General features: G+C 34.9%; 1 protein-coding gene across 1 annotated transcript; it reads right to left on the reverse strand.

The window, feature by feature from the left end:
* Nucleotides 1–743: 743 nt before the first annotated feature.
* Nucleotides 744–22,980, reverse strand: INTS13 (integrator complex subunit 13). Its single transcript, XM_062592013.1, has 17 exons — nt 22,900–22,980; nt 21,531–21,762; nt 18,859–18,933; nt 18,031–18,233; nt 17,275–17,355; nt 15,995–16,085; nt 14,355–14,483; nt 12,562–12,646; nt 9,343–9,432; nt 8,292–8,381; nt 6,644–6,822; nt 5,702–5,872; nt 5,143–5,297; nt 3,947–4,177; nt 3,095–3,234; nt 2,321–2,456; nt 744–1,442 (listed from the first exon to the last, which is right to left on the reverse strand). The coding sequence occupies exons 2-17, from the start codon at nt 21,753–21,755 to the stop codon at nt 1,403–1,405; spliced, it is 2,121 nt and encodes a 706-aa protein (XP_062447997.1). The 5' UTR covers nt 21,756–21,762; nt 22,900–22,980; the 3' UTR covers nt 744–1,402.
* Nucleotides 22,981–23,134: the final 154 nt, after the last annotated feature.

Consider the following 23,134-nt stretch of genomic DNA (forward strand, 5'->3'; position numbering starts at 1 on the left):
ACTTTTTAACCGTATCACAGTAGCTAAACAATTACTTTCAAATGCTATTAAATACTTCTACTTTCACAGAGCTAAAAGACTTGGTTACCAATGTAGGCAAAGAACACTTGCATGATATTTGTGTTCTGATCTAATCATCACCACCTATGGCATTAACAGTCTCAGATAAGAAATATGACCATGAAGCATACTAATTTAGTTTTAGAAAAAAGCTCACAGTAGGATGCTTAAACTAGAACCTGTCAAAGCTGTGGGACCTGTAGTGGTTCATACAAGCTGGAACAAAGCAATGGAAGCCGACCAGAAGAAGGCTTCCGTAACTCTGCTGAATCCAAATGAAATGGAATTGGCTATTCTGAGACTTACTTTCTGAACTAGGTTTATTTCTATATCCCTTAGCTTCTTTCTGTTCTGTTCTGTTCTACAGCTGGCATGTTGGAAGGATGCTACTTGGAAAGATTGGCTAATCATCTTTCCATAACTCATTCAAGGTAGCCCATTTGGAAGTCAATTCAAAATCTTACAAGAGATCAATTACCCACAGGCAATAACATTTTTCATAGTTTGAGAATTTTGTTAATCATCAAAAGAGGTTCTACTAAAATAATAACAGTTTTAATACCAAATCATCTAATCTGTCATTCCATAGCCCTTGCACGTTCAGAATAAGTCTTCCTTTCATATTCAAAAAGCTCAGACCAAAAATGCAGGTTTTAGTAAGCAAGTTGCATCAAAAAATTCACTTAATGATTAGCAAAAATTTTATTTTAATTTTGTCTAAAAACAAAGACAGCATAACAACCTGAAAGACATTGCTTTCTAAACATCATTTCTAACTCTTTTTTTAATCTCGTAAACCAACAATTTTTACCTTTAAAAACATGTATTTCCCCACTCCTCACCGCTTAAGTGAAAATCAAGACTGCCACATTCTCAGCTCAGTGCCTAGGTACTCAGTGTGCAGTCTTTTCCATGATTCTGGACTCCTGAGAAGTTTCATATAAATAAAAGTATTAATAACTGATAATGTTGTTAAAACCAGTTCATTACCAATTAATTGAGATTAAAGTTTTTTAGAAGATCTCACTGGTTTTGATATATTACAGAATACTTATGGGAAAAGACTTTAAACTCAGACCAACATTTCAACAATTTGATTTAATGTGTGGCATTGAAGAGTTTCTTCATCCTAGAAATGTGACTGTAGAATACTTCAGGACAGATCTTACTTGCACTCCATTCATTTGATATGATACGCAGATTTTGCATTTCATAGAAAAATAAGAATAGAAAATTGAAAAAAAATCAAAAAAGGACTAGAGATGATTGAGATGATACCAATATCAATTCCAACAAGAATTATTCTTGCAGTTTTGCTCTGAGACAAAGGGGGAAAAAAAAGTCACTGCCGTCCGGTTTTTCCATTTTCTGTTGTTTCCATTCTGAAAGGCAAGCCAACAACTAGTAAGGATGGTCATAAGATTTATTTGTAATACAATCAACAGACTAAAAAGAAAAATCAAATACCTATATCTACTATTTCTTCTACATATATATTCTTTTTACTTCATTAATCATGCTGGCTCCCCTTGCCTCCCTCCCCCCACAAATTTATCTCATCTTAATACTTCCTTAAGCAGTGCTCTGCAGGTAAAGGAAAGATTTCCAGCAAGAAACTTTCCAGCCACAACCACAAATAGCTGTTCATTATCAGCCTCACCAAAAGACAAAAGCCTAGATTCAAGTGTTTGCAGAAAATCAGTTTCTTTAAAGATGAGCTCTAGTAGTTTATGTGAAGGCCTTCATTTTCACCCTTTTTACCCTAAGCACGGACTGCTACTACTTTACTTATCAGGATGGCTGTTTTGGTTTTTTGTTTTTTTTCTTTTAGGTAAAACATGGACTACTTTATCAGCTTCACTGCAGCATGCTGTAAGATGCAATCATTTTATTACCTACAATATTCTAGTATTAAATATTATTTTGGAAGCTAAACCAAGTAAAAGGCTGACATACAAGCAGTCTGACTTTGGCTACCATTTAACCCCTGGAAGATTAAGAATTTTGCTGCAAGGGCAATCACTAGAGCACAAGAAAAGACACTGATCAGCATTCATTTTTGCTCAGCAGACAAACAGACTTCAGTGAAAGATGTTGTAACAATTAAAAACACTATGGATTAAGGAATATATTTGTATATTTTAATCTATAAAGACTAAGGAAGCATTTTTTTTTTTAATGCTGTGACAAAACTGTTCTTTCATACTGTATATTGGCTACTGCTAAAATATTTGTAATGATGCATTTAGTGATTACAAACCCATTTTCTTCCTTCAGATGTTGATACAGCTCAGCTTTGTTGTTGACAGAGTTCAAACGACCAATAAATTCTTGGTGTTTCCTAGAATTGGCAGTATTAATCCTGTTGCTCCATAAAGACAGCAAGGACATTGGCCCTAAAATTGGATGCAAAATTACCTCATTATAAAATTTTTGAAGAAATTACATACAATGGCAGTACCTTAAAAACACAAGCATTAAAAAAAAAAAAAACTTTATGATATAAGCTGAGTAAATGACATATGCAAAGGTATGGAAGATGAGCAATTCCTTTGTATGAGATTGACTTGGCTTCAAATGCAGAATCTTAATCACAACTCAGCCATCATGAGATGATAGTAATTCAAGGAAGAGAAGTCAGTGAGCACTGCCTCTTCCAACTACTACATTGCCTAGGCGCATTCGTTATTATTAGCAAGAGAAACTTCTTTTTGATACCTGTCCTTAATACTATTTCTGATGTGCTAGTTGAGCTACTGTACAGGTAGGAATTTGTCCAAAACTCTCCTCAAAAACACAAGTGTCTATCATCAGGCTCACACAATATCTCAGTATCTGTCTGTATAGATCTGTTAGGTTTTTATCTATGTATTTATGAAATGTATCTCAACACACAATATCTTAATTAAAAATTCTTACAGATTTAGTATTAACTCCAAGAAGATTTATCTAATTACTTTAAAAAATATATAGATTGACACAAACTTAAATTTTTAAGAAGAAAACACCATCTGTTGAAATTCTTCTGATTTACCTTTTGCCTTTTCCACTGTGGGCATTTCATCCATTGTAATAAGAGGTTTTTTGTTGGGTGGTTCAGGAGAATCAGGGGAATCTTTTATAACTTCAGCTTCTGCTAGTTCTTCTTTTTCACGATCCAAGAGACTCTTTAACCTTTTTTTAAGGAAAACAGTAAAGCAAGATACACTAGAGTAGCATGTTTGATTCCTAATGCCATTCTGTACCTTTCAAACTTGCATACAGTGTAGGTCCTAAGAAAATGTTTTTGCCCGTCACATGGATCAAAAGACAATAGGGAAGACTCTAGCCAGATAATCTGCTCTATAAAGCCTGGAATAATGGGAAGGATCTTAAAATATAATTCCACTTAAGCTAGTTCTTCATATTTATCTTGTGCTCATTAAGATAGCTGATCATTCCAAGTTTTAAAGGAAAAACTAAGTAACAATCAACACAGAAAAAATAACATACACTAGCAAGGCACTGTCATCTTCTCTATGTTATCCAAATTTAATCTATACCAAATTGCTTTCATTCTAAATCCCTGCTTTTGTTTCACATGTGAAAGTAATAGAAACTGTAGCAACAGATTTGATCATACGCAGAAAGGCATGAACGTCATCAACACAATGCCATTAATGCAGGTGAAAACGTCTCCCCCTAAATGACTCTAACATGCACAAAACTACATAAGTGAGTTGAGCTTACTACCATGATCATTTGTTTGATTTCTTTGGAATAGTTGCATGTATGAACAAATTAAACTGTAATCTGTAACTGTTTCACAGTAATTCCTCCCTGCCTCTTTGAGGTAAAAGAGAACAAAAATTATGCTAAAAATTTTATTTTATGTCAGAAAATTTACCTTTCTGATTCTTGCCATGGCTTATCCGGTTCATAATCTTTTCCTGACTTCTCTGACTTGTCCTCTTTTTCTTCTCTCTTTCTACCTCGTTTCTTGCGCTCTTCTTCTTCTGGGGGTTTGCTTCTGCAAGCCATCAAACATTCTAAGACTCGTTGATGTTTATCAGAGTTGTTTATGTGTGCTCGTACAAGGGTCTCCAATTCATTCCACATAATCCGGTACTGCTCATCTCTAAGCAATGGCATTAAAAAAAAAGTCTATTACACATAGGATGACCTAGATCATTAATATATTGAATAAGTCAAGCTTAAAAACAGAATATAAGACACCAAAAAAATACAAAAATAACCTCAAATAGAATCTTTCTCCTTCTCTGGTACTAGAGTTCTATCCACATTGGATTATTCTATCCTTGAGACTTTCAGAACCACATCGAATGTAGCACTCCTCAATTTACAGCTGAAGAGTTAAGTTTCGATTGAAATACACTACTTTCACTGGAATCAAATCCTGAACTTTCGCAAGATCACACAGTCAAAAGACACTTCTGAAAAGCCTGCCAGCTGTCTGCTAACCAGAGAAGTAAGCCATGTTAGGATATGCAGAAGGCCACTTATATACTGACATGCAAAATAATTATTTAATTCTTTGTCCAAATAAAGAAAATTAGAGAGCATATTATATTAAAGAACTTCAAGTCACACTGGCAACTTTTACATCTGAGTTTTCTTTTTGGCTAATTCTTGGAAATACAATGTACACATCATCATTAGACTGTGTTAGGGATAACAGGACATTCTATGTTTTAAAAGAGTAACCCATATTTCAAATAACTTTCAATAACTATTTCAAATAATCTATAGCATGCATAAGTTTCCTTTTGTATTGATTTGAAATTATTCCAGTTTCTCTGTCCTAGGTTGTATCAGACTCTTACCTTTACGTTAAAAACACAAAAGCAAAGAGAATCATCCTCACAATTTTTTGTAATGAAATATTTGTCTAACATAAAACTGTATCAATATCATGACTGAAATGATGCAAACAAAGTACTCACAGCACTTATTTTGCATACGTACATCATTTAGTACACTCCACATTACCTTCGACCAAACTAGAAAAATTTACATTAAAAAAAAATGTAAATTGAATGTTTCTGAAATAAGTTCAACAACAACAAAAAAAAAGCGTTTAACCTTTTTGGACCCTTTCCCCTGGTACCAACTGTTGAAATCGGCAGTGGGTCATTTTTTCTCTCCATATCTACTAAATTGTATATGGTTTTTTGACAGTTCAGAACATCCTCATCTGTCATTGCTTCTTTTACAATCACACTGGCTAATGGCACTACCTGCAACATAAAACAAAAGCGAACAACAGGAAAATCTGTATATGCTGCAGGAAAGAAACAGGAAAAAAAGAAAAAGATACAGAACCACACACAAAAAAAAGCACAGTATCTGTTTAGATTGAAACCAGTAATAACTGTCAACAGGCATAAGCATATGCATTTTCTCTTTATCCATCACAGCCCAGTAGCTTTGTAACTAAATCAGTTCCAAATATTCCTCCTTATTTAGATTACATTCTAACAGTCTAGCTACATTAGAATATTCTAGAGTATTTAACTGAAAATAAAACTTAAATCGATTTTGTTACAAGTGATTTATCATAAGATGGAGTTATTTCATCACGTAACAAGTTGAAACTTACTCTAGATCAAAATAAAAGGTTACAAACTCCCAGCTTACTTACAGCTTGCATGTTGAATATGGTGGTCTGAGAAATAATCATAGGCCAGTAACGAGTATGTTTCTCTAACTGATCTTTTGCACGTTCCAATGGAATTTCAAGACTTCCATCGATCTTATATCTGGGCTCTAGAAAAGGAGTTAATCGGTTTTCCCTCATAAATTCACCAAAATCCTAATGATAACCAAACAAGATAAAATTAGGAATTTCTCTAACACAGTAACTTTCACTGAATGGGTCAAACAGCACAGTCTTGCTTATCATTGTGTGTACCACACTCACCCACTAAACTTCACCCTAACAGCCAGAGGCCCCTTTACAGCTTTCAGATGTACAACTGTAATTAGGATGAACACATAACTAATTCTATGAAAATATGGGTTGAAAACCGTTGCAAGGTTTTTGATGAGCAGGCATGCCGGATGCGCAAGATAGCTCATACATGATAAGAATTTTACTATGTTCTTCTGGAAACTGATTCTGATAATATAAAACAAATGCAAAGGATGTTGGTTAAAAAAAAAAAAGTGAAAACATCCTGAATGTCAGCAGTTTGTATGCTTCATGTGCAGAGTTCAAAGCTGACAACTTTCTTTTCCATTTATTCTACAAGCCATTCATGAACAATCTATCGTTCTGACAACGAGCAGAACAGTCTTATCTGCATCCAAGAAAACAGTATTCCAGAATCAGAAAGAATTTTAAATGTTCATAGTGCATAAAGGCAGCAAGCATTACTTCAAATGGAAAGCATTCTATAAAGCAGGCATTACAATAATCAGATGTACTACTTTGTACCAGTACCTATCAGTATTACAATACAGTAATACAATCTACCCAGCCATCCAGAAAATGTAACAAAACACTTCCTATACAGAATGCCTATTGCGCTACATCTCTTGCCATCCGAGATAAAGGGCAACTTATAAGCAAAGAGAATCTTACTGTAATCCTGTAGTCTGTGACTCTTCCACCACATCCTTCACTAATTGACGGGGGATCTTCTAGAATTGATCGTGAGCTGCTTAAGACATGCAGAAAAATTTCTCCTCCATGGCTGCTGAGCATGTGACTAATTACTTTAGAGCCAGACTTGCGTGGTTGTTCCAGTAAAACAGAACGACCTATTGTAAGTGAGATCAGCTTGGTTAATTACTGCATGCTGCAACTTTAAACAAAAAACATACATACATACTTCACATATATATTTCACATAATACAAGTTTGTACCTAATTAAGTCTTTTAAGACATTAAAGTTGTGTTTCTACCTAGGTTGAATGAGAAATAGCTATTTCCTTTGAGTACTTAGTCTCTACGCTTAAAAAAGATAGGGCATCAACCTTTCAAATTTTACACAGAAGAAGATAAAAAAAAAAAAAAAAAGAAAAAAAAAACCTCCTTCCTGTGACACATCAATTTTCTGAACAGGACATACTTTTTAGGGAAATATACACTTAAAATGCTATATTGTGTATGGGGATGGGGCTTACTATTTATAATCATTAAAGATGATGCTGTATACTAAATTGTTATCTGGCCATACTATAGAAACTTTCTCATTAAAAGCAATTTCTAAGTTTCAGCTTGTTTGAGTATGAAGGTATCAGTTTATACCATTTGTATATTAAAAATGGATAGGATTTTTCTTCAGATACATGGAAATAAAATTCATTTTGTCTACTGTCCAATAAAACACATTCAACTCAACTCAAAGGTGCAATCTCCAAGTAAGTTTTGTTTGCTATGAGAAAGCAAAAACAGAAGATAAGAAAAAAGAGGATACTTGAAACATGCTGTTCATTTTGGTTCAAGAATTTTTATTAATTAAGGTACTTTTCCAGTATAGAATTTTTAGAGAAAAATTAGTAAAAATTATAGCAACAAAACACAGTAAATTAATTTAGACATACAACTTGACTGAAGAAAATATCCCATTAAAGGGGTGTTTATAAAGCAACTTTTCTTGAAAGCTGCAGAAAAACCTGTATGTAATTAAAATTGATCCATACTGCACGTTTGAAAGCAGCAGCTTTGGCTTCCTTTTTGAACATGTACATGAATAACATCTTTTACAAAGGTAATTCATGGCAATGGTTAAAATCTTGCAGGTAAGCAAATGGATCTAGTTTACCTTTTGACTGATCCCAGTACACATAGGCATGTCTTTCTATCAAGCAACATACTATCCTACCCAATTAAAAGGGAGTTCAGAGGCTGCCTATCACCAGCTAAAACTAGGCAGAGATTCATGTTGTTAATATTTTGCTGTAGCCAAACAGAATAAGTACTGTGATCACCTACTAGAAGCAATGTTTCCTACTAAATCAGATAAAATGAGAAGCAGTCTGCATTTGGAGTCAGAAAAAAACTACCAGAATTCAGTACTGTGTCCTTCTTTATTTTCCAACTTCCTTCCTATTTTCAAGTTTCAAAACATATTCCATCTGCCTTTAAGTACACTTAACAACTTTCTTCTTTTATTAATATGACAAATATACTCAAGTTATTTTACAGTGCATAGATACATGCTAAATGCTCTATTTGCAATATTAACTATCAAAATAAAATAGTTAGCCAAGAACATATATTTACCATTAAGGAGAAAGTTAGTAAGGCATGAAGAAGGTCTGCTATTTACATCTACTGGGGAAATTCTGTATGCTCCAGTGCAATAGTGTAATTCTGAAAAATAAATGAATAGAAAGTTGAGAGACTAGCTCCAAAACATAGGAAAAACACTTCTCATCAATGAAAAGAAAAGAAGGGGAGAAAAGCTACTCCACAAATAGCAGATCAAAAAAGCCTTGCTGCCTATAGATTCACAAGTCTACCCCTCTTTCAACATCTCCTTGCAGTCACCCCAGTTTGGTCTATTCCCAGAACCTATACATTCCCAACTCCTATTTCCAGCTGTACCTCCAGTTCTTTCCTGTATCCCCTAAACAATTTCAAAAAGTTCAGCTTCCTCTTATTTCTCTCAATGACATTTTTGGCCAGCTGGCTTGTAAAGAGTCAGCATTTGTTGCTGATAATCTACATGGCATGCGCTGACTAGTCAGATCGTTCCTTCGTTTCCCAAATCTTCCCTGCCTTACTCTCACAGCAGTCACAGTAGATGTGACTTTATTCAGATTCAAAAGTTATTATGGGGGGGGGGGGGGGAGAGGGCTGGACAAGTGTGACAGTATCATAATTAAAAAAGATTATACATCTCATTTTGTTACAAAACTTTTTCCTTATCACTCTAATACTTTCATCAGAGCTGGCACTTGGATATAATTCTCTCTCTCCCCCCCCTTAATTTTTGTTTCAGGAAAAATAAAGGCATTCAAGCAGTCAAGGTCTCAAAGCTGCTCTGTTAGATAACACCTCTCTAGAACTGAAAGGTAAACTAAAAGAAAGAGTATATGGGAGTTGCAAAATAACCACTGAACACTGTAGGAAAGGAGCAACTTCATGACACTCCAGGAGACATATATATGCATGTATTTTGGCCCCCTCATCTCTTACACAAATTATTGATTAGCCAAGATCAGAAGACCATTAGTAAAGCAGGGTGCAATCTGCAGCAAAGAATACAGAGCAGAAGGTAAAATAGCATTAACAACCAGGAATTGTCTCCTTGAGCTACCAGGTTACCTACCAACACTATTTGTTCGAGGAGTACACCATTTTAATGTTACAGTTTCTTTAAATGTGCCTTCTCTGCTATTGCCACCTATATGATTATCACCTGCAACATAAAGTCAGAAAAAATGTGTTACAACTCGATCAACCATATTTAGTTACGCAAAAAAAACTAGCAAGTAATTCCTACATAAGTATGAAATGTTATTGAAAAAAAAAAAAACAACACAACTTTTAAGATGCAAAATACTTATAGCATCACCATACGTAAAACATGATGTAGTTTTAAAAAACTTAATTATCTAACATAAGTGAATAGTATCCTTAAGTTATTTAGCAGTGTCATTTTGAAAAAATGTATAACATTTGAAATTGGTAGCTGTACTAAAAAAAAAAAAAAAAAAAAAAAAAAAAAAAAAAAAAAAGCAGCACTTTCAGAACATGCCCTGTATGTCTGATTCAACAATTAAAACAAAAAGTATCTGTAACTTTATCTGTAAAACAGGTCTTTTCTTCTTCCTACTTTCTACAGAAAAAAATATGAACCCTTAACAACTGTTAGAGCCCTTATTTAGGACATTTCTTGCAAGAATATTTTGTCTATTATAACCCAAAGTCAAAACTGAAACTGATGTAAAGAAACATTTGACCACGTGGGCTTTTTGGGTAAGAAGATATTTGTTCTTATCATCCAGTATCTTTGCTATTTCAGAATCAACCCAAACATCTCTCATAGTTTACTGGCATAGATGTTTTATCACTAAAATACTTTCACAAAACATCTCATTGGTAACTGGCCTGGCAGAAGGGAAGGCATTAAAACAGACATCAATACTTCATAAAATATTAAATTACATCCTAGCTAGCAAATCGTTATTCCTCTTGTCCTTTAACACACGTATCACATAAGGAAAAATTAACAGTTTTACATGAAGTCTTGCAATTACAATAGCAAGACTTAAAAAATAAGATGCTCAAATCCACAGTAATCTGTAAGAAATTAGAGACATACGTCAACATGCAACATTCTGTACATTATGATAGGGTTTAATCTAATGTTCCACGTAGGATTTTTCTTTGATTTCATAATACAAGGATATATTTACTCATATAAGATTTGTGTGTTTTGTTTATCATTCATGAAGGTAACTTGCAGAAGTTTTATTTTTATCCTTACTGAAAGCTGGCAGTTGTTTTAAAATAACTGGAATCACTTCAGAAAAACTCTCAGAATATCTAAAGGACAAATCTGTTTAATCTAAAAATTCCCTAGCAAGCCATTTCACAGAAATAAGATCCAACTAACTGAATTCCCAATTTCCTGGTACCAGATTTATTGTAGTAGAAAGAGATATTATAAAAAAAAAAAAAAAAAAAAAAAAAAAGACAACTAGAAAGAACAAAAATTTATTTGTACCAGTATTATTTGGTACAATTAAACAGATTGTTTACTCAAATTTCTAAGGGAAAATTCTGAGAAGGCATTTTAGCAGGAGTATGTTTTTGGCTTTTACTAAGAAACTTAGTCCTTGAGCCAATAGGTATTATGTAACTATTTCTGACCCTTCCAATAAAGCTTCATGCATTCAACATGAATAATAAGTCCAGGATAGTCTGAATTCATTATTGTAACATCTCATTCTCTTTTTTCCTCAGTTCTTCTCCCTATTCAGTGCTATTCCCTTTATTAAAAAATAACACACAAAACCTGTCAAACAACTACTTACAGACCAAACGACTTCAAGTTTCAGGAAAAAAATATCCACGTTACTTTTAAAATAACCTTGGTGTAGATAACTTGTATGTTAAAATATTATTCTTCACTTCCATTAAGCTAAACTACTATCAATTTTCTAATATGTTTTAAAGTTTTGTTATCTAACATCTATTGCCTGTATCTAAACAGATGTATTCTACATGCAGAAGAAATCACACTAAATTCTTAATGCTACTGCAGCTGTACTGAATCACAGAAGTTACAGGCCGTGTTGCAAGAGAAAACTCGAACACATACAAGCCTTCAGAAGCTTCAAATGAGGCCTCAGCACTTTTGAAAATGCATACAGTTTCAGTATTCAACACCACAGGCAGGCTAAGGGTTTTTTCAACTCGTTGGTTTTGGTTTTAAATATCAACACAAGAATTTTCGGCTTGACCTCCGTATTAAGAAAATCTTCCATCAAACAATGTTTCCTGAACAAAATAGTTTTGCCTAAGGTTTATTATTATTGTGTTTTTCTAACCTTAATTCAGTGGAGTCATGAAAAATTCACCTCTAAGAGGAGCATTAGGTAATAATTCCAAACCACAAAAGGATACTCCAAATAAAGTGAGAAAGCTCTAAAGCCAAATAACTATCATCTTTTTCAAAGCAATTACTGTCATAAAAAGGTCTATGGGACGTAACTGAATGTTAATCGTTGCTACCTATCAGCCCGATGAAAAGCTCCATCACGCTCACATACCTGAGAGGAGCCAGTGTCTCCATATAAAATGGAGCAGAGCCAGGCAGAAATAGAAGTTTACAACAATTGCAACAAATTTTTTAAACACAGTCATCATTTAGAATAATTATTTAGGACATGGTGATTTACATATAGAATATTACCTTTCTGCTCATTACATGCTGTTAATTGTCTGCTTCTTAGAAGATGGATTTATTTGTTTTGAGATGCTGGTCTGATGTTACTCAGACACCTGCCTTTACTGCCCTTACAGCCAGGCAATTTCTTTATCATTACCTGTTAGCATAGTTGCTGTCCCTTAATTCTGGGCTCAGTTCCTGCCAGTCATGCTTCCAACAAAGTGACAGGAATACTTTTCCATGAATACCCATGAAAGTTCTCTCTTTTTTACAAAATCATTGTACATTTGGTCTCAAATCATTTCTGTATCTCAGTAGTAAATTGAAATGCCTCTCATATAAACCATACACATAGAAATCCTGTAAGTATGTGAAGCTTGGTCTGATGCCTCTGACCTCTTTTTTTCATTGTTATGTCATTACTATTATTTTAAAAATATGAATAATTCAAAACCAATACTGTAAGTCAAGTTGCTGAGTTTTAAAGAACAGCTGAAAATAATCTGTTTTCATACAGGTTTCTACTTGGCTCTACTAATCATGCCTGAAATCTACATCAGTGTGAAATTCATAATCCATCCTTGTGAATACTTCCAGTATACTGATCAAAAAAGACACAGAAATCACCTTTAAAGAATTATTTCTACTTACCACTCTTTAAAAAGTCAACATGTGCCTCTTTGTGATGAAGAAGCTCCACATCGTAGTTGGCTGACGTGTTGGCATGTTGTTCTTCCTTTAAAAAGAAATACAAAAATAATAAATATAATCATTTTAACTAGAAGTTACTGTTCTCATATGTGAATGATTCTACATTTACCTTTCACTCCAGAAAAAAACAAAGAGTCTCCAGAGTGCATCAGACAACAACAGGATTGCAATGTTGAGGAAACTGTTTGCTCTCTGACCTATTTAAAGATGCAGCCATCTGCTTTTTCTCTTTGGACCTCTTTGAAACACTGGTTTCCTTTTTATACAAGTCTTATGACAAGGTACATAATGCAAAATAGGGATAAAAATAGGTTCATCTACCTTTTTTCTTGCTTTTGTTTAAATTTGTGAAGTTTAGCAAGGCTGTGACATATTAAATATTGCTGATATCCAGCTACAACTCACTGAGCAGCAACAAACAGCCACTGCCGAATAAATCAGCAATTACTTTTCGTAACTAAGAATTTCATGAATCTGAACAAAAAAAGAAAAAAAAAGAAAGAAAGAACTGAGTATTTCATCATTTTCTTGTATTTAAGATGTGCAAAAAATGTACTTTCGATTGCAAGCTTATAATCAGAAGGTGAGTATTTGGAAGGAGAATATTGCATCTTTAAACAGCTGCAGCAGATCAGCAAAAACAGAACAGTAATCTTGGTAATTTATTCCAAGTGAAAAAAAAAACAAAAAACCAAAAAGACAGAACCCAACATAGTCTATTACTATAAGGACAAAGGCAGAAGGGAGAGGCATACTAGCAGCACACAGGTCAGAACGTTACAGACAAGGTATTTGCAAGCCTAAAAGTCACATTTATACTATGCCAATGTTGAAGTTTTAACAACTCTGTAAAGGTACACTAATGTTTAATTTCATGTTTTAACCTATAAAATCCATACAATATTACTATTTTTCAAAGAGATAAGTAAGCACTGATTCACAGTATTAAAACTTTTTTTCCCCTTCTCAGAAACATTTATCTGCCCTGCCCTTTCTGTTTGTTTGAATACTGATGCTTCTGATTAGGCAGCAAGACACAATTGAAACAGAAAATTACTGTAAACTTAAGAATACTTAGAATTCTTAGGTGCACCGATTTCCTTCCTAGTAGTGATTAAAATAGATATCTAAGTAAATAGGGACATAGAAGAAGCTTAATTTAGTATCTTTTGTAACTAGATTATACACTTCTGTCCCTCTGCTTCTGGCTTATGCATCTTCAGACTGAAAACCTACACAAAAAGCTTTAGTCAAAAACCAGCTATTAGTTACAAACACCTTTATGTTGGGTGGACATGATAATGAAACAGAGGAAAAAGAGGCTCACTATGACACTAAAATGCACAAGGGTCAAGAATATCTAATGAACACAACTAGAAAAAGACAAAAGAATCACAGACAAAGTAATTTGAGATAAATAAGATTGCAGTTATATAAAATAATACAAACAGAACTGAAATAACACTTGTATTGCTAGGTCAAAAATCGAGGTTTGGCAATACAACATTTTGTTCTGTGATCCTTCTTTTTTTTTTTTTTTTTTCCTCCTCCTTTAATTTTACTAACCTGGTCACAGACATTGAATGTGGGCTAATAAAAACAAAAACAAAACAGAAAATATGATATGGAGAGAAAAGCAATGTAAAAATTCCATTCAAATAAACATTAAAAGTTTTCAAACAAATTTAAAAGTGATGCAGCTAATTAACATAAAGCTATATGCACAATATTACCTTCATAGGGATATTAGTTATTGTGGTTGAAGCCAGATCAAAGTGCTGTTGTACTAAAACATTCAGTTTTGTAGCCAAATGACGTCCAGCACGGACACTATGTACTTCACTGGTTAACACAGGTGAAAGCTGGAAAAAATTGACACAGAACATGTAGTATCAATGGATTAAGCTCCAATATCATGTGGCAGAATATAAATCCTTTCAAAATCTACACTAAGTAGGTTTGCACTCCTAATTTCAGCCAGAGGGGAAGGGGGGAAGGAAATATAAGAAACAAACATTATTCCTCTCATATCACAGAATTCTTCAGATTAGGCCAGTTATGATAGCTGCTGGCGTTACAAGTTGTCAAAAAAAAAAAAAAAAAAAAAAAAAAAAAAAAAACAGAAATGTAGTAAAACACTTGAGCCATTAATTGTTAACAGGAAGAATTAGTATCAGGGCATGGGGCAGGAATCCAAGAGTCTACGTTCTTAACAGCGGCTCTCGGCTCAAGTTTTCCCCTCTCTTCCAACAGCTGAGGAACTTGAACAGTCTCTACCCACCTGTGTTGTGCGTACACACACACACACACACACACACACAAAACAAACACAAGCTATAAGCTGTATTTGATTTTCTTTTGCCAGCAAATAGTGACATTGGTTTCAGGCACTTAATAAATTGACTACCTTTTTTCTCTACAAGACAGTCAGTTTTAATCACAGTTTTTTCATCTCCTGTTCATATATATATATATAATATATATATATACACACACACACACATCTTTTTAGCATGCAACTATGAAACAGTTTTGTAGAACAGTATCTTGTGAAGAAACCTATTATATTCAATTTTACATATGAAATAAGATGCAGAATTAGATGTCTATCACAATACAAAGGGAGTCTCATTTTAACTTTTTTCTTTCTAACGGCACATTAAAATACTTAAAAGCAGGATGAAGAACAGTAGGATGTATTAGGGCATATTTTGCATGTACCTGGTTTTAAACAACTACTCAGCATACAAATTATTTACTTGATCTTATACTAGACAGTTGGAATGTCAGTATATACAAGTTCTTCCTTTTACTTTCTAAAATTATTTTAAGGGAAGGTACTATATGGTACTCAAATGATTCTGTTAACTTCAAACTTATTCTACTTTCCTGTAATATTACTCTTTCCTTTGGAAGCAGATAAACTTCCCATTGTTTTTCATTGAGAAGACATTTGATGACTAACAAAGGAAAAATTGAATTTATATAGCCAAGTAGTTGTTAGTTTTTTCCACTAGATTCTTAAACATGTATTTCCTTCTCAATGGCCCATAGTTTTAACTAGGACATTACTAAGCTCACTTCACGAGAAACTGAAACATGAATCATGACTGCAAGAAATTTAAGTAATGAAGTGGAAAAAAGGGATACCACATGCAGACTACAAAACAAGGAAACAGTTATTACAAATGATGCACTTCATTTGCAAGTGTGAGTTGTCAGCTTTTCAAATAGTCACCTGTACTCTTTCTTACAACTTACCAGAGACCAAAGGCTCAAAATCTTATTGCTAAATACACAACTTGCATTGTCTATTTTGAGTTTCATGTGGTTCCTAATACTTGGATAAACTTTATCATTTTAAACTTCTTACCTCTTTTTTAGGACGATCTGAAACAAGGCTATCTTCACCAACTGGGTAAGTGTGGATTAAGACCAATTCACATTTCTGAATCTGCATTAGACTTAAAAACAAAAACTTTCTATTATAGTAAGCCTACAGCATGGCAGAAATTATACCACAGAAGTCAGATCAATTCTCTTCTCCCAAGATCCATCTGATTTTCAGAACTACACAGAGACATATTATGATGTTCTATTTCTGAAAATATTTTGTAGAAACTAGGTTACATTAATGTTTTTCAAAGGCATGCATGTCAGAAGGAATTTTTATCAGATAAAAAATACCTATGACATTTCTGTCTCTTCAGATGCAACTGCACTACGTTTCTTTTTGGACAAATCAACAGAGCACATCCTTAGCTGGTGTAAGCTGTTCAGCTTCATTCAAATGACAACTGATATTACAAAAGACTTGTGTCTCCAAGTATTGGGCAGATACTAATAAGGAAATTCCCGTGAACTTGAAAATAACCACCCAAATAACATACTCTCAGGCTAAGGTGGCTGGAAATTTGGAAAGAATAGGACATTGTTCCATGTCCCCAGCTACAGAAATACATGAAAAATTCCATGTACAAGATACTTTTCCTTTTTCACACTGGGCTTAGAACCTGTTTCTCCCAGGGTTGTCTTTTCTACATCTTTGAAATTGCAATTGCAGCAGGTAGATAAGATACAGAACATTTACTTGTGCTGTTTAAATGCCTATGGAGCAATCAAGAACAGGATCTCAACCTATTATGTACTGTGCAAGGCAATACACAGTCCCCGTTGATTGTTTAATTAGACAAAACAAAAGGTGGAAAAAAAAATCTTAGAGGAGGAGATGCTTCCTGTAGTTCAAGAAATCCTCTCATCTCATGGAGAGTATCAGGCAAGAAAACAATTTAGAAATTAAAAGCTAATTTCAAGTATCTCAGCCATTTTAGTCAAACTCGTTCAGGAGTACCAAGAAAAAACACATCAGATGCACTAGTGATTGCTGCAATAAAGTATACAACAAGGCACAATTACATGCCTTTTACATTTTGGATAACCTAAATAAGTACTACCCTGTGACGAAGGATGATACTGAAAAGTCAACAATTATGCACCTCATGATTTAGCATCTTCTATTTCATATGGACATTCAAACTTCATTAAGATACGTTTCAGTACATTTTATATGACAAAAATACACCCGTATTTCTTAGAGGGCATGTAACAGGCACATGCAACATAAGAGAAACTATGTTTGTGAAAGGTACTCACTGATCTGAATTAGCTGCAAGCTTGTTATGCTCATGAATGGTTTCCTGAACACAGTCCTCGAGCATCCGAACGTGACTGTCACTAAAAAGACCAAAAAAACCCACAAAATAAACAAGCAAACAAAATACATGATTTTTTTTAATAGATTGAAATTTATTTTTCTTGTTTCCTTACAACACTCTACTTGCACAAAAAAAGGTTCAGCTCTCATAACTGTGATAGTTTGTGTGACGTTTTGATAAACTGCAATAACTTCCCAATTTTATAATATTTTGGGAAAATTCTGCTTTGACACAGACACATCTCACTATTCATTCATCTAGAGTAATGTGTCAATTTTAAATTATAGAATATAAAATACATAATATATACAGCCTTTATATCCCACAAATTCTGTTTGTCTGGACATGAAAAGTTAGGTTTATCTCTAAGTCAGTGGCAAAGTTTCTTTCATTCTTTCCTCCCATTTAGATTGTGCTATTCAGCCCACCACCAATGCAGTAAAATCAATCATTTTCTTCAAAGTAAGATGCCAATTAAATAGGAGAATGCTCTCTTATTTAAAATGAGACTACTATAACAGATCTCCACAAATGAAATTCTTAATAAGGCAAGAAATGATCTACAAAAAGAAATGCATAAAAGCTAGCTATTTAGGGCACTAATTTATAGCAAACACTGAAATACTAATACTTCTAAAAATATACAAAATTCTGGGGTGGGGGTTCTACAGTACAAGCACACTATCATACACACCTTTTTGCATTAGTAATACAGATTATTCTTCCTCTGTTTCCAACACGTTCTGCATTCTCCATGAGCATAGTTCGAGCCTCATGCTGGTATTCTGTGATTTTACAGAGTGCTTCTACTGCTGCAACCAGACCATGAAGTATGCTACAGCATTCTGGATCTGCCCTAGGATTAGGTGGCCCAACAGCTGCTAATGCTGCCATCAGCTAGTTAAAAAGAAAGAAATACATTTCATCTTTGTAAGTTATTTTTAAGCCATTCATTGAAGTGATCTGTTACGAGAAAATTCATAGCTGTCACTTATCCTACATACAAATTAATACTCTTGGGAGAAAAGCAAACAGAGCAACCAAAAAAACCATTTTGATATGTTTCCAGCCTTCTGGAAAATATTCAGCCATAAATTCTCCTTTTGCAATTTGTGTATTATACGTTCAGTACCCACTGACAAATAATATGCACATTTATTATAGCAAAAGTACTAACATTATCAACTGCCAGATGATTCTGTTTTCTGAAAACTTGGAAATTCAGTTCCTTCCCCCAGTAAGTTTTTCAGAAAATGAGACTGTCCATCCTGACACAATAGAGTAAGCAGAGTACAAACACCATTTACAAGCTTTTTAAACAGTAAATAAACTACTACTAAACTCCCAACTTATTTGGGAAACATAATAGCATATTCCTTAAAATCCTATCATTTCAGACCAGATCCACTGACATTTTCATTCACCGAAATAATTTCACATTGAATATAGTGAGAAGTCGCAATTTGTTCTACAATTTAATTAAACTAGACTTGTAAAACAAAAGAACAGCTACAGAGCATACCTCCTGCAAGTTCTGATCTTCTTGGGTCCAAGAATTCAACACATGAGCCCCAGAATCACTCACAATGAAATTCACCTAAAAGTTTTTTTTTAAAAAAAAAAAAAAAAAGCAAGCATTGAATAACAGCAGTCAATCACAGCCATGAATTACAGCTACACTCCCAAATCCAAATGACAAAGCATCACTGCTGCTATATTCAGGTAACTTTGTAGTAAAATCATACTTAACAACAACTTCTATCTCTAAATACTTGTAAGCTGTTATTAAGTCAGTCTCTACACCAAGTCTGCATTGAAAAATACTATGAATCAATTTCAATAGTCTGGTAACACTTCTAGTAGTAAAGCATCTACTAGGTAAAGTAAATTCCAGTGATGCAGTACAGCAATTCATCCTGCAAACTCTGTCACAGGAGATCTCAGGAGTAAATATCTAGCAAGGTATCATAAACATTAGATATCAAATTATGTTCTCAAGTTAGTAAAGGAAGGCGAGAAGAAGCATGCCTTTCCTCTCAATTTCTTTTTTTCTTATCACAGAGACTTCAGTTCAGCCAAATGATTTGATTCAATTAAGCATAAACTTCATATTCTTCAAAACTGAAGTTTAAGCTTAACACACACTGTCTTAGAGCTGGGATACGCAATCCATCAAGGCAGTACAGCTGATGTGTTTCAAATTGCTAACTACCAGCAGTGTTCGTCAGTGCAGTGCCTATTCCCGAGCTGCTCTGACACAGCCACTATTCCATTATCAGTACTTTGTAGCAAGATCACGGTCACAAGTTTAACGTCCACATTTTTTAAGGGTAACCAAAGTTAGGACACTGTACAATTATCTACTCAATAACCATATAAAAAAAATCCACTGACTTAGAGAAACAAGGATTAGTTGCCTAATTCATGACACAATGTTACAGAACAGACTAGTCATGCTGGAATAGCACTGCCAACTACCACAGACTGAATATGAGTGTAATTATATCAGTAGATGGATCTGGTATAATTTCTTTATTCTAGGATTCCCCCTAGAGTCTGAACTATGAGAAAACTAGAAGTGAACCATCAATCCTTACTCTATTCCAATATACTCCCTTTCTAAATTACTGTTTTCCTTGGAGAAATACTAATTTTGTTCTGTTTAAACTTGACATTTTATTTAACAACTAGAAGGCGACAGCTAATGGTGAAGTACCAGTTCAGAGGCAAGGAGATTATAGAAAAAAAAAAGTGCATCACATCATTTATACTGGCTTTCTTTTCCTATATTCTATGTTCCAGGAACTTCTACGAGACTTAATGTAGTCCATAACAGCCCTTATAAAGTTTCAAAGAAACAGGTCTCCCCTTTCATCCATGTGCTAAAGTATGTACATCACAAAAAAATAAACAAACAAGAGAGACTCAGGAGCTGCTACTTAGCTACAATTAACTGTGTTCGTAACAGCAGATCACGGTAACTTGATGGGAAGCCAAGCACAAGTTTTGATTAGAGGTAAGGCACTAAGTTGATGGAGGTTTCTCCACATACAACACAGAAGTAACCGATATCTCACAAAGAGCCATTTCTATCAGAAGAAAAAGAGGCACTAAAGGGTATGTTTTGTTCTTTGTAGTTTGGTCCTAATTATAACAACGTAACTCCAAAAAGCAGTGAAAGGACTTAGAACAAAGAAAGCTCTTCCACTGCTATGCTTTGTGTATACATCATTGATAGAGAGATGAAAAACATTTTCTTTCCTTGGTATTGCAGTTGTATCATCAGCCTTTAAGTATAAACTGACACTACTCAAGAAATGTTTCCTAGTTTAAGCTGTAATTTTTCCTACTTTCTTCCAAGAAAATGATTACAACAACATTTCTGCTGTAAGTAAAACTATAAGCATAGCAAAATTAATCCTTCTACATAGTATTTTTTTTTCTGACTCAAAAAGATGAGAGGTGGTCTAATACAAGGCAGTCTTCCACATTGTGTGTTGTTCATAATCTCCATCAGTCCTGCATTGAAAAGTAAACTGACGTGCTACTGTATGTCAGTCAAATATCCCTCAATAAGTATCAGTATCCTTAATTATTCCATCAGTTTTGCATTTCAAGTTAGGCTATTACTCATTAAGTGATTCTTGTCTAACAGATCAACAAAGTCATGTAAATACCTGCAGAAAAGAAAAAAATATTTTTCTGAAGAAAAAAATGTGTGCCAGGAAGTTCTCTCACTTTTTCAGACTGGGGGTTTCAGAGAGATATCCTACCACTTCCTACAGCCCTGCACTTCTTCAAAGTAATGAAAACCCCAAGTAGCGCTAGCAGGCATTTTTAGAACCAAAACTGTATTTAAAACAATACTTACTCAAGTTTTTGTAAACCTAGAAGCATGAGAATATAATAATAAATTTACACACCTCCTTAAAGAGCTCTCCTCATATTTTGCAATCATTGAGTTACAGAATGATGCTAAGATGATTAAATGTCCCAAAACCAAATATGTAATGGAATTCATTTACTGTTCAAAGCATTTATAAAAAGCTATAAACTCTATCAACAGCTCAAAGCTATTTTTATATAGTAAATTATATATTTTTAATACATCAGCTATAGACATTAAAAGATCTCATTAAAACTGGAAAATATCCCTATACTATGAAGTACTATTACATCACTTCTAGAACTTACCAGTTTTTTGAAAGGAAAAATATCATACATTATTCTACAGTACTCCATGGATGATTCCACTGAACAGGTCCATAGTGATTTTGATATGGGTGCTAGAGGTATAATTCCTTGGGTCCGATTCTTTACTAACATATCAAATTCAACATGTTGTCTACAGGATTCTGCCATGTATGGGCAGTGATCCACAACAAAAACAGTTTTGTGAGACTCAGAAAAGATTTTCATTTTCTTCCTGAAATAAACAGGTATTAAAATTAATAAGAAACGGTACATGGCAAAAGGAAAAAAAAAATCGCAGCACAAACTTACTTTTATACAATGTAAACTGTGTGGTATCTTAACAGAATATGCAAGCTTTTAAAGGTTACCTATTATGCTATTTAGATCACATATTATGTACATTAATTACTATAAGACTATTGGTAAAGCTTTTTTTTAAAAAAAAAAAAAAAAATGTATTCCCCTAAAGAACGTATTTACATGCGGACAAAAATATCTCCTGGAACTTTCTTTAGTCCTTACATTCAGTATACCAGATTTCTAACCAGGAAGAAACTATTTTTCCTCAGGGAAAAAAAAAAAAGAAATTCAGAAAATAAAATGTGAATGTAAGCTTCCGAAAAACTAATAGTGATGAACAATGTTACCCTTTCCCTCTTCCCAGAGTAAATGAAACATTTAAGACAGAATATGGAAGTACAGAACCTGCTCAGTCTTTAAAATTTCTTTCTTAAAACCAGGTACAGAAAAAGAAATTGTGGGTTAGCCTATACAGATACTAAAGTAATAGAAAAGTCATGCTTTTTGGTAGATTTTTGCTTTAAAAATAGGGTTTGCTTTTTCAGATGCATCATTTTTTTTTAATGACTATTTGCATCTGTATTTTAACCTCTCACTGATGCAAAGACCAGATCTGAAACTACTGTAAGATAAGTGTTTCTGTCTACCAGGACTCACAGAAACACCCCTTGTTTGCCTTCCAACTACAAAGCCCGAGCACTCTGCAGTAAAGCACGGTGCGCTTTCCTGCTTCACACCTATAGACTGGGCTTTCCTCTCACATTGCACCACTGGAGGAGACGCTTCCGAAATAACTCGGAAGCCCGGGTGCCGTGTCCTGGACAGACACCGTTAGGTGGGAGCACAGACTACATAGGAAAAGTGACCTTAGTCCAGCGCTTAGAGCTTGTAGCTATAGTTTACAGCCTTCCTTCCGAGTCCTCCGCACCTCGCGCAGGCGGCGGCGCCGCCGGGTCCCGCTCTCTGCCCCCGCGCTGTGCCCGGCGGCGGGCGGCCGCGCCGCACAGGCCTCGCCCCCGAGCCCGCGGCCTATCTCCGCCCGGGCAGAGGCCCGGGAGCGCTGTCTCACCTGGGCCGGCTCCTCCGGTGCTGCAGCGGCGCCGGGCCTGCTCCGCGCCGCGCCCGGGCCCTGCCGCGGGCCCGCTCCGGGGAGGCGGCGGCGGCGGCCCCGCGGGCCGCTCTAGAGGACGCCGGGCGCGGGCGCCTCCGGCCGGACGGCCTCCATGCGCCTCCGCCCGCCGCGCCCTCCTCCTGCGCCGCCGGCGGCTCCGCGGCGAGCGCGGGGCCCAGCTCCTGCCTGCGCG

The sequence above is a fragment of the Rhea pennata genome, chromosome 1, assembly GCF_028389875.1.
Source record: "Rhea pennata isolate bPtePen1 chromosome 1, bPtePen1.pri, whole genome shotgun sequence".
Classification (NCBI taxonomy): domain Eukaryota; kingdom Metazoa; phylum Chordata; class Aves; order Rheiformes; family Rheidae; genus Rhea; species Rhea pennata.

Excerpts from the sequence above, each read along its gene's own strand:
- INTS13 (XM_062592013.1), bottom strand. The coding sequence starts at position 21,755 with ATGAAAATCTTTTCTGAGTCTCACAAAACTGTTTTTGTTGTGGATCAC. Across the intron at positions 12,647-14,354 it reads TAACTAATATCCCTATGAAG|GAAGAACAACATGCCAACAC; the intron begins GTAATATTGTGC and ends TTCTTTTTAAAG. Across the intron at positions 5,873-6,643 it reads TCACAGACTACAGGATTACA|GATTTTGGTGAATTTATGAG; the intron begins GTAAGATTCTCT and ends GGTTATCATTAG.